This window comes from Melospiza melodia, unplaced genomic scaffold (assembly GCF_035770615.1).
Source record: "Melospiza melodia melodia isolate bMelMel2 unplaced genomic scaffold, bMelMel2.pri scaffold_291, whole genome shotgun sequence".
Classification (NCBI taxonomy): domain Eukaryota; kingdom Metazoa; phylum Chordata; class Aves; order Passeriformes; family Passerellidae; genus Melospiza; species Melospiza melodia.
In genome coordinates, this window is record NW_026948610.1 from 1 (window position 1) to 13,543 (window position 13,543).

A 13,543-nucleotide genomic window follows, 5' to 3' on the forward strand; every position below is an offset into this window, starting at 1 on the left:
TCCCGGGCTGGGACTGCCATTGGTGAGTGACCCAGAGAGACCCCAGTGAGCCCCCAGACCCACACAGAGACCCCTGAGTGACCCCAGACCCCCTTGACACCCCCAATCTCCCCCCAGATTGAGGACTCGGAGGCGCCGCCGGAGCCTGAGACGTGCCCGGAGCCAGACAGGGGCTGGGACGGTGAGGGGAGACCCCAAAACCACCCCAACAACAGCCCCTGGACCCCCAAAACACCCCCTGGGACCCCAAAACCACCCCCTGGGACAGCCCCCAAGCCCCCAAAACACCCCAGCGACCCCCAAAAACCACCCTGGGACCCCAAAACACCCCAGGGACCCCCCAAAACCACTCCAGGACCCTCAGCACCACCCCAGAGACTCCCCCGGGCAGCCCCCAACCCCAATTCTGCCCCCACAGCCCCCGTGACCCCCCCGGAGCCCCCCCCGAGCTCCCCCAGCCCCCACGCCGTGGTGCACATGGGGGGAGGGGAGACCCCGACGCTGCACGCGGGTGAGTCTGGGGGCTTCAGGAGGGGCTGGGTGGGTCGGGGGGCTTCGGGGGGAGCTGGGTAAGTCTGGGGCTTCAGGAGGGGCTGGTGGGTCTGGGGGCTTTGGGGGGAGCTGGGCGAGTCTGGGGGCTTCAGGAGGGGCTGGGTGGGTCTGGGGCTTTGGGGGAGCTGGGTGAGTCTGGGGGCTTCAGGAGGGGCTGGTGGGTCTGGGGGCTTCGGGGGGAGCTGGGTGAGTCTGGGGCTTCAGGAGGGGCTGGTGGGTCTGGGGGCTTTGGGGGGAGCTGGGCGAGTCTGGGGGCTTCAGGAGGGGCTGGGTGGGTCTGGGGGCTTCGGGGGGAGCTGGGTGGGTCTGGGGAGCTTCAGGAGGGGCTGGGTGGGTCTGGGGGCTTCGGGGGGAGCTGGGTGAGTCTGGGGGCTTCAGGAGGGGCTGGGTGGGTCTGGGGGCTTCGGGGGAGCTGGGTGGGTCTGGGAGCTTCAGGAGGGGCTGGGTGGGTCTGGGGGCTTCGGGGGGAGCTGGGTGAGTCTGGGGGCTGCAAGGACTGAAGGGTCTGCTGGGGCTGGGACCCCCCCACGCTGGGCATTGTGGGGGCGGGGCTTTAGGGTCGCTCCGCCCCCTCCACCCAGGCTCCGCCCCCCGCAAGCCCCTGGGGGGGTCGCGAGCCCTGGAGCCCCCCCGACCACGAGGAGGAGAAAAAATACCGGAGGAAACCCCGGGCGTGGCTGGCCCCGGGGTTCAGGTGGGTCTGGGGCTGCCCTGGGGCTGGGGTGGGTCTGGGGGCTTCCCGGCTGGGGTTTGGGGCTCCCCTGGCGGGGCTGGGGGTCCCTTTGTGGGGGTCAATTGCGGTCACTTTAGGGGAGGTCATGGAATCCTTCTGGGGGGCACTTTGGGGGGGTCACTCAGGGTCCTCTGGGGATGTCATGGGGTCCCTTTGGGCACCCCTGGGGTCCCTTTTGGGGAGTCCCTCTGGGCACAATTGGGGGTTCCATTTGGGGTCCCTTGGGGGGGGGGGGGTCATGGGGTCCCTCTGGGGTTCCCATTGGGCACCAATTGGGGTTCCATTTGGGGGTCCCTCTGGGGGTCCCTGGGGATCTCTCGGGGGTCCCTCTGTGCCCCCCCCCACCCTGTGCCCCCCCCGCAGGTGCCGCCCCCGCGCGCTCTCGCAGCGCCCCCTGCTGGCCCTGTGCCTGGGCGGGGCCGCGGCCTTCGCGCTGCTCCTGATCCTATTGGCTAGCCTGGCCAGGGGCGTGGCCGACGCCGACCCCGCCCTCGAGCCGCTCAACAACCCCCACGTGCGGGTGGGGCACTGACCACGCCCCCGCTGGGGGCGGGGCTTCCGCGGGTGGGCGGGGCAAATAAAGGGCGCCCCTTTGTGGAGGGGGAGGCAGAAGCATCCGTGTGGTCCACCAGTTCCCCCCAGTTCATCCCAGTCCCTCCCAATTCCCCTCCCAGTCCCTCCCAGTTTGTCCTGGTTCCTCCAGTCCCTCCTCAGTTCCCCGCAGTCCCTCCCAGTGCCCCTCCAGTTCATCCCAGTTTGTCCCAGTCCCTCCCAGCTCCCAGCGCACCAAACTGATCAGAACATTTGTTCTTTGCCCCCATACTGGGGGTCCCAGTCGTTGTTTTGGGGGTTCCTGGGGGTTCTTCGGGGGTGCCAGGGCACAGTTGGGGGGTCCTGGGGGGTTTTGGGGGGTCCCAGTGGATTTTTTGGGGGTCCCAGGGAGGGTTTGGGGGTCCTGGGGATTTTGGGGGAGTCCCAGTGGAATTTTTTGGGGTCCCCAGTGGAGTTTTGGGGGTCCCAGTGGATTTCTGGGGGTCCCAGTGGATTTTTGGGAGATCCTGGGGGGATTTTGGGGGTCCTGGGGGATTTCTGGGGTTCCCAGTGGATTTTGGGGGGTCCTGGGGGATTTTTGGGTGTCCCAGTGGATTTTTTGGGGTTTCCCAGTGACTTTTGGCGGTCTCCCCCCACTTAGAATGGGTGGGCCCCCACTGACAGATGGAGGCGGAGCAAAGCCAGGCCCCGCCCAGTGGGAGGGGGCGGGTCCCAGGCGCCGGGGGGCGGTCCCTCTGTGCTGGGGGCTCGGGTCCCTCCGCGCCGAGGGGCGGGGCCTGGGGCGGGGGGCGTGGCCCCGGGCGCAGAAGCTCCACCTCCAGCAGCAGCTGCCGCGGGCCCGCCAGGGGGCGCACGAGCTCCAGCAGCGAGCTGTGATTGGTCAGCGCCTGCGGGGAGGCAGGGCCACGCCCTGAGACATCAATTCCGCCCGAATGAACCCCAAATTGTCACCGAACGCCCCCCCCCAAGATAGCCCGGAGACCCCTCCCCAAATAGAGCCAGAGACACCAAAGAGACCCCAGAGACCCCCCAAAATACCCTGGAGCCCCCTCCCCAAATACAGCCATATACACCATTGACCCCAAACCCCCCCAGAGCCCCCCTGACCCCCCCCATCGCCCCCCGTCCCCCGTACCCGCAGCCGGAAGGTCCCGGGGGGGCCCCCCCGCAGCCGCAGCCTCTGGGGGTCCCCGACCGGGGGGTGCCGGAGCTGGAAGATCCCGGTGGGCGCCTCGGGGGTCTCGGGCAGCGCCAGGAACCGGTGCAGGAGCCAGCGGGGGCGGGGGGCGCAGCCCGGGACCCCCCCGGCGCACACGCAGGCCCTTGGGGGCCCAAAAGGGAGAATTGAGGGGGGGGGTCCCCAAAGCTGAGACCCCCAAAACTGCCCAGGAGCCCCCCCAGGGTGGGTGAGGGGGAGCCCCCCCCGGATTTTGGGGGATTTGGGGGGGGTTCGTACCCGTTGTTTCGGGGGTGGGGGGCGTAGGGCCCCCGGCAGAGCTCCCGGGGCACGCACAGGTGCCCCCCGAAGGTGTTGAGGCAGCTCTGGGCCCCCCCGCAGCCGTGGGAGCCCTCCGAACACTCGTCCCGGTCTGGGGGGGGGAGGAACGGGGCTGAGACCCCCCCCCCCAGTGCCCCCCATCCCCCACAAACCAATCCAAAGCCCCCCAAAGGTGCCCAGAGCCCCCCCACCCCCCCACAAACGGCTCCCCCGCTACCCTGGTGCCCCCCAGTCCCCAACGGCCCCACAGCCCCCCAAAACTCCCAAACCCCCCCTAAAATCCCCTGAGCTCCCCCAAAGCCCACCCCAGCCCCCCAAACCTCCAAAACCCACCCTAAACCCCCCCAAACAGCCCCAGAGACCCTCATCATCCCCCAAATCTCCCCCAACCCCTCCCCAGCGCCCCCTAACCCGGCAGCGCCCCCCCCCCAGCATCCCAAACCCCCCCCAAACCCCCCCTGAGCCCCCCTACCCTTGAAGAGCCCCCCCTAACCCGGCAGCGCCCCCCCCCCCAGCATCCCAAACCTCCCAAACCCCCCCTAAACCCCCCCTGAGCCCCCCTACCCTTGCAGAGCCCTCCCCTAACCCGGCAGAGCCCCCCCCCAGCATCCCAAACCTCCCAAACTGCCCCCCAGCCCCCCCCGAGCCCCCTGAGCCCCCCTACCCTTGCAGAGCCCCCCCTAACCCGGCAGAGCCCCCCCCCCAGCATCCCAAACTGCCCCCAAACCCCCCCCAGCCCCCCGAGCCCCCCTACCCTTGCAGAGCCCCCCTCCTCGGTGTAGCCGGGGGGGCAGACGCAGCTGAAGCCCCCCGGGAGGTTCTGGCAGCGGTGCTGGCACCGGACCCCCCCCCGGCACTCGTCCACGTCTGAGAGACCCCGGGGGGGACAAAGAGAGAGAGACCCCCGGGGTGGGGCAGAGAGACCCCCGGGGTGGGGGGGGAGAAAAGAGAGAGGTGAGACCCCCGAGGGGGGCACACAAAAACCCTGGTGAGACCCCGGGGGGGGCAGAGAGACCCCCGGGGCGGGCAGAGCGTCCAGACCAACTGGGCGTGTCCCGACCCCGGTGGGCGTGTCCCTGCCGCGATGGGCGTGCCCATTTACCCAGACCCTGGCGGGCGGGTCCATTCAGCCAGTGGGCGTGTCCCGGGCGCGGGGGGCGTGGCTTACCGAGGCAGCGGTGCCCGTCGGGGCCCAGGGCGAAGCCGGCGCGGCAGCGGCAGCGGAAGGAGCCGAAGGTGTTGAGGCAGCGCTGGGAGCAGCGGGCGCCCATCGAGCACTCGTCACGTCTGGGGGCACAGGGACACCCCGGGGCTTGGGGCGGGGTCCGGGGGGCCTCACCGCCCCCAGACCCCCGGCAGGGCCGGGGACGGGTCCCGGCGGGGCTGGGGGGGCTCTGACCGAGGCAGGAGCGGCCGTCGGGGCCGAGGCTGAAGCCGGGGTGGCAGCGGCAGGAGAAGGCGCCGGGGGAGTTGGCGCAGCTGTGCTGGCACCAGCGGAACTGGCACTCGTCCTCGTCTGCGCCAAAAACACCCAAATTCACCCCAAAACCAACCCGAAACCAGCCCGTGAACACCCCTGGGAGCCACAGCCACCCACACCAGGGATCCCCACGGCCCCCTTCAGCCCAAACCCACCCAAACCCCCCCAGACCCCGCCCTTCCCCCGCACTGACCCACGCACTCGGTGTCCCGGTGCCGGTACCCGGGCGGGCAGCGGCACTCGAAGCCCCCCCGGACGTTGATGCACTCCTGGCTGGGCCGGCACGGGGGGGGCCCCCGCGCACTCGTCCACGTCTGGAGGGGGGGAGAGGGGGAGGGGGAGACAGGGACCCCCGAAATGGGAATCCCCCCCGAAATGGGGAATCCCCCCCGAAATGGGGAACTCCATAACCACGCCCCTTCCCGCAGCCCCGCACAGATTTGCATCCATATTACCACGCCCCCTCCCCACCCACCAATTTGCATCCACATAACCACGCCCCTTTCCACCCCGCCCACCAATTTGCACCCACTCAACCCCGCCCCTCCTCCGCAGGCCCCGCCCCCTTTACCTGCGCAGGTGCCGTCGGGGGCGGGGCCGAAGCCGGGCGGGCAGCGGCCGTCGGGGGGCGGGGTCGGGCGGGGCGGGGGCGGGGCGGGGGGCGGGGCGGGGCCGGGCCCGGGCCGGGGCTGAGCAGCGCGGCCGAGCGCGGCAGGCACAGGTACCCCCCGAAATGGTTCAGGCACTTCATGGAGCCCCGGCACGGCGGCGGGGACCCCACCGCGCACTCGTCCACGTCTGGGGGGCGACGGGGGCGTCAGGGGGGGAGACCCTGACCCAAAACACTGCCCGAGAGGGGCCATGGAAACCCCCAAAAAACAGCCTGAGAGGGGAGACCCCGACCCAAAACACTGCCCGAGAGGGGCCCCAAAACCCCCGACCCAAATACAGCCCCAGAGGGGAGCCCATCCCCACAACTCTGCCCGGGAGCCCCCAAACTCTGTCCCGGACCCCCCAAAACACCCAGGGAGCCCCAAACCCCCCCAAATCACCCCCGAGCGCCTCCCACGGACCCCGGGACCCCCAAACCCCGCGGACCCCGCCCCCCCCGCCGGGTGCGGACCCCAACCCCCCCCCCATCCCCTCGCCCACCTTTGCAGTGCTCGGTCTCGGGGTCCCACTCGTAACCATCACTGCACTCCTGGGGGGGGGCGAGAGGGGGTCACCCCCCCCCATAAACAGCCCCCGACCCCCCCGCCCCACCCCAGCCCCTCCCCCACAGCGGCTCCCGAAGTTTGGGGAGGGGGGAGGGGCCGAGGAGTTTTTGGGGAGGGGGTTCAGGTGTTGCGGGAGGGGCAGGAAGGTTTGGGGAGGGGGCCAGGACCCCCCCACGCGCCCCCTCCCCCCATATCCCCTTCCCCACCGCGTAATCCTCGGGCTCCTCCAGGTCCGGGGGGGCCGCGGGGGCCACGCTGGCGCCGAGCGAGAGGAGGAGGAGGAGGAGGAAGAGCAGCGCGGGGGGGCCCATGGCGCTGGGGGGGGGCACGGGGTCACCCCAACTCCGCGACCCCCCGGAGCGTCCGGGACCCCCCCCCCCAATCCATCCCCCCCCCCCCTCAAAGGCCCCTCTGGGTCCGGGGGGGAGGGGCGTCTCTGTGGGGGAGGGGTGTCCGGGGGAGGGGGCCCCGCAGAGGAGGGGGTGGGGTGGGGTGGGGTGTGAGCCCCCCTCCCAGGACCCCCGCAGAACCCCCCGCGGCCTCACTCACCCCGCTCAGCTCTGGCCCCGCCCCCAGGCTCAACAGCTCCGCCCCCTCCCCAAAACTGGCCCCGGAGCGCGGGAGAGCCCCTCCCCCACCCCAACGCTCCTCCCCTTTTCCCCCCTCCCCAAAATCTGGGGCGTCCCCCCTCCCTCTCCCCATTTCCAGGTTTTGGGGACCCCGCTCTGCCCACCCCAAACTCTGCCCCTCCCCACAACTCTGCCCCTCCCACCCCAACCCCAAAATTTTGGGGACCGCCCCCCCCCCACAAACGGCCCCACCTCAGCCTCGATTCTGGCTCTTTATTGCCCCCCCCCTCCAATTTTTGGGGTCACACGGGAGGGGCACCCCTGGTTTGGGGGGTCCCGGTTTTGGGGGTCCCCCCTTTTTTGGTGTCTCCCCGTTCCCATGTCCAATTTTTGGGGCGCTGCCGCTGCTGCTCCTCGGGATTTGGGGTGTCCCAGGTTTGGGGTGTCCGGGTTTGGGGTGTCTGGGATTTGGGGTGTCCCAGGTTTGGGGCGTCCGGGATTTGGGGCATCCCAGGTTTGGGGTGTCTGGGTTTTGGGGTGTCTGGGTTTTGGAGTGTCCCAGGTTTGGGGTGTCTGGGATTTGGGGTGTCCCAGGTTTGGGGTGTCTGGGTTTTGGGGTGTCCGGGTTTTGGAGTGTCCCAGGTTTGGGGTGTCCCAGGTTTGGGGTGTCCGGGTTTGGGGTGTCCCAGGTTTGGGGTGTCCCAGGTTTGGGGTGTCCGGGTTTGGGGTGTCCCAGGTTTGGGGTGTCTGGGTTTTGGGGTGTCTGGGTTTTGGGTGTCCCAGGTTTGGGGTGTCTGGGTTTTGGGGTGTCCGGGTTTGGGGTGTCCCAGGTTTGGGGTGTCCCAGGTTTGGGGTGTCCGGGTTTGGGGTGTCCCAGGTTTGGGGTGTCTGGGTTTTGGGGTGTCCCACGTTTGGGGTGTCCCAGGTTTGGGGTGTCCGGGTTTTGGGGTGTCCTGGTGCTCGGGGTCCCTTCCTGCGGGTTCCCCAAACACCCAAATTTTGGGGTGCTGATGCTCCATCCTCGGCTCTTTGGGTTTTCGCGTTTCCTGTCCTTTTTGGGGTCCCGTATTTGAAGGCTGCCCAAGCTTTGAGGTACCTCCAGCTTTTGGGGTACCCCCATTTCGGGGTCACTGCAGGTTCTGGATCCTTTCATTCCCCAGGGGCGCCGTTTTTGGGGCCGTGTCCATTTCAGGGGTGCAGTTTGGGGTGCAGTCCTTGAGGCTGTCCCCATTTTTGGGGTGCCGTTTTTGGGGTCAGGCGCGGTACAAGCGCAGCAGGCAGGGGCTGATGGCCGTGTTTGGGGCGCTGGTTTTGGGGTGCGGTTTTGGGGTACAGTTCCAGTGCAGTGTCCCTTTTTGGTGCCCTTTTTGGGGTGCGGTTTGGGGGCCGTGCCCCGTTTTTGTGGTGCCGTTTTTGGGGCACAGTTCCAGGGCAGTGTCCATTTCTGGGGTGCAGTTTTGGGGTGCAGTTTGGGGTCAGTCGTGGTACATGCGCAGCAGGCAGGCGCTGATGGCGGCCATGTAGCGCTCCCACAGCGCTTGGTGCCTGCAGAACGGGCAGAAATTAAATTTTGGGAGTTTTGGGGGGCACAAATGGGATCTGGGGGATCCCTCGCTTTTGGGGAACCCCCCCGGAGCTCCAAACCACCCCCAGCCCCGTTCTGGGTGGCTTTGGGGCTCCCCTAAAGGCTCCTGGGCGGAGATTTGGGGACTTCCTGGGTTTGGGGTCCCACCAGAAGCCCGGCAGGTTTCAGGGTGATTTGGGGTGGCTCAGCGGGGGAATTTGGGGTGTTCTAGGGGTTTCTGGGTTTTGGGGCTCACCTGAAGCCCGGCAGGTTTCGGGGTGATTTGAGGTGTTTTAGGGGGGTTTATGGGGTGTTTTAGGGGGTTTCTGGGTTTTGGGGCTCACCTGAAGCCCGGCAGGTTTCGGGGTGCTGCCGTGTAGTGCGTCAGGAAGAGCCTCAGGTCCCCCGGGCTCCACTTGTCGGAGCGGCACGGCTCGATCACCTGGGGGGACCCCAAAACCCCACCTGGATCCGGGGGGGTCCCACTCCAGGGGGGTCCCCGGGGGGGTTCTGGGTGCCATTTTGGGGTGCGGTTTTTGGGGCGCCCCTCACCTTCTCCACCAGGTCCACGAAGAAGTCCCGCACGTCGCGGGCGTGCGTCAGCTTCCCCCCCACGTTCACCAGCGCCCGTGACAGAGCCTGGGGGGGCACGGGGGCTCTCAGGGACCCCCAAATCCAGGGGGGCACTGGGGATCCCCAGAGCCGGGGGGAACACAGCGGGGGCGTTGGGAACCCCCTGAATTCCCTCCCCTCCCACCCAACCTCCCCCACAAACGTGCACGGGGGCTCCCCCGGGATTTTGGGGGGTCCCAGGATTTTGGGGGAGCCCCTCCCCCTCCCAGCAGCCCCCGGGAGTTTTGGAAACCCCTCCCCCCACCGAGTACACCCCGGTTTTGGGGGGATTCACCTTGAAATTGGCCTCGAGCTCGTTGTAGACCGAGATCTTCCCCCGCAGGGCCGAGCACACCAGGCTGGGGAAGGGGCAGGTTGGGGGGCTGGGGACCCCCAAAACCGGGACCCCCCCCGGGAACCCCCCAAAACCGGGACCCCCCCCAAGGACCCCCCCAGAGCCAGGATCCACCCCCCCAGGGACCCTCCAAAATGGGGACCTCCATTCCAGGGGTGTCCCTGTCCCCATCCCAGGGTGTCCCTGTCCTGTCCCCTCCCATCCCTGTCCCCGTCCCCGTCCCTGTCCCATCCCTGTCCCTGTCCCTGTCCCATCCCCGTCCCCATCCCTGTCCCCATCCCTGTCCCATCCCTGTCGCCATCCCTGTCCCTGTCCCCATCCCTGTCGCCATCCCCGTCCCCGTCCCTGTCCCATCCCTGTCCCATCCCCATCCCTGTCCCATCCCCGTCCCCGTCCCCATCCCTGTCCCCATCCCTGTCCCTGTCCCCATCCCCATCCCCATCCCTGTCCCTGTCCCTGTCCCCATCCCCATCCCATCCCCGTCCCCATCCCCGTCCCCATCCCTGTCCCATCCCTGTCCCCATCCCCGTCCCCATCCCTGTCCCATCCCTGTCCCCATCCCATCCCTGTCCCCGTCCCTGTCCCTGTCCCCATCCCTGTCCCCATCCCTGTCCCATCCCTGTCCCCATCCCCATCCCCGTCCCATCCCCGTCCCCATCCTGTCCCATCCCGTCCCCATCCCTGTCCCATCCCTGTCCCCATCCCCATCCCCGTCCCCATCCTGTCCCCATCCCTGTCCCTGTCCCCATCCCTGTCCCATCCCTGTCCCCATCCCCATCCCTGTCCCATCCCTGTCCCCATCCCTGTCCCATCCCCGTCCCCATCCTGTCCCCGTCCCTGTCCCCGTCCCTGTCCCATCCCTGTCCCATCCCCGTCCCCGTCCCATCCCTGTCCCCGTCCCTGTCCCATCCCCATCCCTGTCCCCATCCCCGTCCCCGTCCCCGTCCCATCCCCATCCCTGTCCCATCCCCATCCCTGTCCCCATCCCTGTCCCCGTCCCCATCCCTGTCCCTGTCCCCATCCCTGTCCCTGTCCCATCCCTGTCCCATCCCTGTCCCCATCCCTGTCCCCATCCCTGTCCCCATCCCCGTCCCCATCCCCGTCCCCGTCCCCATCCCTGTCCCCGTCCCTGTCCCATCCCTGTCCCCATCCCTGTCCCCGTCCCTGTCCCATCCCTGTCCCCATCCCTGTCCCTGTCCCTGTCCCCATCCCTGTCCCATCCCTGTCCCTGTCCCCGTCCCCAGTGCCACCTCTTGTGCTGGTCCAGCAGGTCCTTGTCGCTCACCAGCACCTTCAGCTCCTTCAGGTCCTGCAGGAACGACTTGGGCAGGTCCCCATCGGGATCAGCTGCTTCAGGGGCTGCGGGGACACAGCGGGGACACAGCGGGGACACCATGGTCACTGGGGTCACAGGGACAGCGGGGTCACAGGGGAGTCAGGGGTCACCATGGTCACTGGGGTCACAGGGACACTGGGGACACAGCGGGGACATCATGGTCACTGGGGTCACAGGGGAGTCAGGGGGTCACCATGGTCACCATGGTCACTGGGGTCACGGGGTCACAGGGGAGTCAGGGGTCACCACGGTCACCATGGTCACTGGGGTCACAGGGACAGCGCGGACACAGTGGGGACATCATGGCCACTGGGGTCACGGGCTCACAGGGACAGGGTCAGCGGGGTCACCGGGGTCATGGGGTCACAGGGACAATGGGGTCATGGGTGTTTTTGGGTACCCAGAGCCCACTGGCTCCAGTGGGCCATCATGCTCTGGGGATTTTGGGGTGTTTTTTGGGGGGATTTGGGGTGTTTTTGGGTACCCAGGGCCCCCTGGCTCCAGTGGGCCATCATGCTCTGCGCGCAGGCTGCGAAGTCCCCGAAGCTCAGGAACTGCAGGCGCCTCTTGCCCGTCTCGAAGCGGCTGTTGGCGAAGAACACGATGGCGGCATAGTCCCTGGGGGGAAAATGGGGGGTCAGGGGACCCCAAAAAACCCCAAAGCCCCTCCCACAAACCCCAAATATCCCCCAAATCCCGAAGAACACAATGGCGGCGTAGTCCCTGGTGGGGAAAATGGGGGGTTAGGGCACCCCAAAACATCCCCTAAACACCCCCCACAAACCCCCAAAACCCTAAATACCCCCCTAAACACCCCCCACAAACCCCAAATACCCCCCAAAGCCCAAAGAACACAATGGCGGTGTAGTTCCTGAGGGGAACAATGGGGTGAACCCCCCCAACCACGGGAGCATTTGCGGAGCCCTGAAGGCTCCCCCAAGCCCAGAGACCCCCCCAGGACCCCCCCAGACCCCCCAGTGTGCCCCCGCTCACCGTGCCAGGGCCGGGGGCAGCAGGAAGAGCTGCTGGATGTTCTCAGCCAGGGGCCCCCGCAGCTCCTCCACCGCCTTGAAAACCCTCTTGAAGTTGTCAAACTGGGGGGACGGGGGGGGGGTCAGCACCCCAAAAACACCCCCAGGGCCCCCCCGGACCCCCATCTTTGGGGTTTTCCCAGTTTTTGGGGTATTTTCCCCGAGTTTTTTGGGGTTTTTTCCTTCCCCCGTTTCAGGGCTCCCCATTTTGGGGGTTTTCCCCAGTTTTTTGGGTTTTCCCCCCATTTTTGGGGTGTTTTTCCCCGTTCTCGGGGCGCACCTGGCGGCGGCAGCTGCGGATCCCCACCCCGGTGCGGGCGCTGACCTCGTCCAGCTCCTTCTTGGTGCCCTTGGAGAGTTTCTTGCCCAGCAGCTCCCGGGCCAGCGCCTCGTCGAAAGCGTAGTACCTGAGCGAGCCAAAAAACCCCAAAACTGTGAGAAAATGCCGAAAATGGGGACAGAAAACCCCCAAAATGGGGACAAGTTATGGAAAAACATTAAAGCAGGGAAAAAAACCCCAAAAATGGGGGAGAAATTAGGGGAAAACCAGCTCCCAGTGGTCCCAGTGCTCCCAGTCCCTCCCAGTCCATCCCAGTCCATCCCAGTTTGTACCTCTGCACGAGCAGGGCCTGTCTCTCGGGGGGGATCTGGAACAGTGTCCCCAGTGTTCCCAGTATATCCCAGTCCATCCCAGTCCATCCCAGTATATCCCAGCACCTCTGCACGAGCAGGGCCTGTCTCTCGGGGGGGATCTGGAACAGTGTCCCCAGTGTTCCCAGCGTTCCCAGTATATCCCAGTCCATCCCAGTATATCCCAGTCCATCCCAGTATATCCCAGCACCTCTGCACGAGCAGGGCCTGTCTCTCGGGGGGGATCTGGAACAGTGTCCCCAGTGTTCCCAGTGTTCCCAGTATATCCCAGTCCGTCCCAGTATATCCCAGTCCATCCCAGTATATCCCAGCACCTCTGCACGAGCAGGGCCTGTCTCTCGGGGGGGATCTGGAACAGCAGCTGCTGCAGCAGCCGGGGGGGGGCGTGCAGGAGCCGCTCCAGCATCTGGAACGTTCTGTAGTGGTCGCGGGTGTCGCTCTGCAGCACGGCCACCGACGTCCCCTCGCGCTCGAGGACCCCGCCCCGCAGGCGACGGGCCACCGCCTCGGCCACTGGGGACAATGGGGACACTGGGGACACCAGGGACACGGCCTCGGCCACTGGGACACACAGACACACAGACAGAATGACATGGGACACCGCCACGGAGCCGCCGCCTCGGCCACTAGGGACACCAAGGGACACTGGAGATATTGGGGACAGTAAATGTCCCCCAGGTGTGCTCAGGTGTGTCACAGTTGTCCCCAGTGTCTCCAGGTGTGTCCCCATGTCCCAGGTGTGTTCACCAGTCCCCAGGTGAGTCCCTACCTGAGTGTCCCTTCAACCACAGCCAGCACACCTCCTCTGTGCCTGTGTGTCCCGGCTGTCCCCATACCCCAGGTGTGTCCCAGGTGCATCCCAGGTGTGTCCCTGCCATACCTGAGTGTCCGTCCAGCCACAGCCGGTACACCTCCTCATCGATCAGCGTCGTGTTCCCCACGAACACGTCCAGGTCACTGCTCATGGCTGGGGGACGGCACAAACGTCAGCGAATGGCCCCAAAATGTCCCCAGATGTCCCCAGAGCTGCTGTCAGGGACACGCTGACCCCACCCTGGGAGCCCCCGAGCCCAGACTGGGCCGCACTGGGATCACTGCCGCCCACCCCCACCCATACCGGGCCCGCCCCTCCCCCGAGCTGGGCCCCGCCCCCCGGACCCCTCCCCCACCCGGGGCAGCCCCTCCCCCACCCCCGGGACCCCTCCCCCACCGACCGGCGCCGTCCCGCGCGCTCTTCCCGCGGCGCACAGCGATGACGTCACAGGCTCGAATATACGACGTCACGGACGGGGGCCGAGCCGCGGCGCGCGAGCCACGCCCACCTCCGCGCGGCGCGCGAACCCCGCCCCCCGGGTCCTCCCAGTAAAAACCAGTGAAAACCAGTAAAAACAGT

The 13,543-nt window shown here is 67.5% G+C and overlaps 3 protein-coding genes across 10 annotated transcripts; 1 reads left to right on the top strand and 2 right to left on the bottom strand.

The window, feature by feature from the left end:
* Nucleotides 1–4: 4 nt before the first annotated feature.
* On the top strand, nt 5–2,095 carry LOC134433986 (zinc finger protein-like 1; the record flags this gene model as incomplete). The annotated part of the gene is given in 6 exon segments (XM_063182666.1): nt 5–22; nt 118–181; nt 419–511; nt 1,134–1,156; nt 1,158–1,246; nt 1,649–2,095. Coding segments are annotated over 6 exon segments (456 nt in total), but the record flags the coding sequence as incomplete, so codon positions are not given.
* On the bottom strand, nt 1,996–6,601 carry LOC134433995 (EGF-containing fibulin-like extracellular matrix protein 2). Its single transcript, XM_063182683.1, has 12 exons — nt 6,582–6,601; nt 6,239–6,347; nt 5,968–6,016; nt 5,494–5,613; nt 5,009–5,233; nt 4,504–4,851; nt 4,100–4,202; nt 4,000–4,010; nt 3,294–3,426; nt 2,973–3,159; nt 2,073–2,724; nt 1,996–2,012 (listed from the first exon to the last, which is right to left on the bottom strand). The coding sequence occupies exons 2-12, from the start codon at nt 6,341–6,343 to the stop codon at nt 1,996–1,998; spliced, it is 1,950 nt and encodes a 649-aa protein (XP_063038753.1). The 5' UTR covers nt 6,344–6,347; nt 6,582–6,601.
* Nucleotides 6,602–6,854: 253 nt separating this feature from the next.
* Nucleotides 6,855–13,465, bottom strand: FIBP (FGF1 intracellular binding protein). Of its 8 annotated transcripts, none has more exons than XM_063182676.1 (11): nt 13,365–13,465; nt 13,031–13,117; nt 12,465–12,663; nt 11,780–11,906; nt 11,462–11,562; nt 10,953–11,086; nt 10,383–10,491; nt 9,073–9,136; nt 8,718–8,804; nt 8,510–8,607; nt 6,860–8,146 (listed from the first exon to the last, which is right to left on the bottom strand). In XM_063182676.1, exons 2-11 carry the CDS (start codon nt 13,113–13,115, stop codon nt 8,077–8,079), a joined length of 1,074 nt encoding a protein of 357 aa, XP_063038746.1. In that variant the 5' UTR covers nt 13,116–13,117; nt 13,365–13,465; the 3' UTR covers nt 6,860–8,076. The 8 variants fall into 8 exon arrangements, with proteins under 8 accessions (XP_063038747.1, XP_063038746.1, XP_063038743.1 ...); XM_063182673.1 differs by having other exon boundaries at nt 12,465–12,681; XM_063182675.1 differs by having other exon boundaries at nt 11,825–11,906; nt 12,465–12,711.
* Between the last annotated feature and the right edge of the window lie 78 nt (nt 13,466–13,543).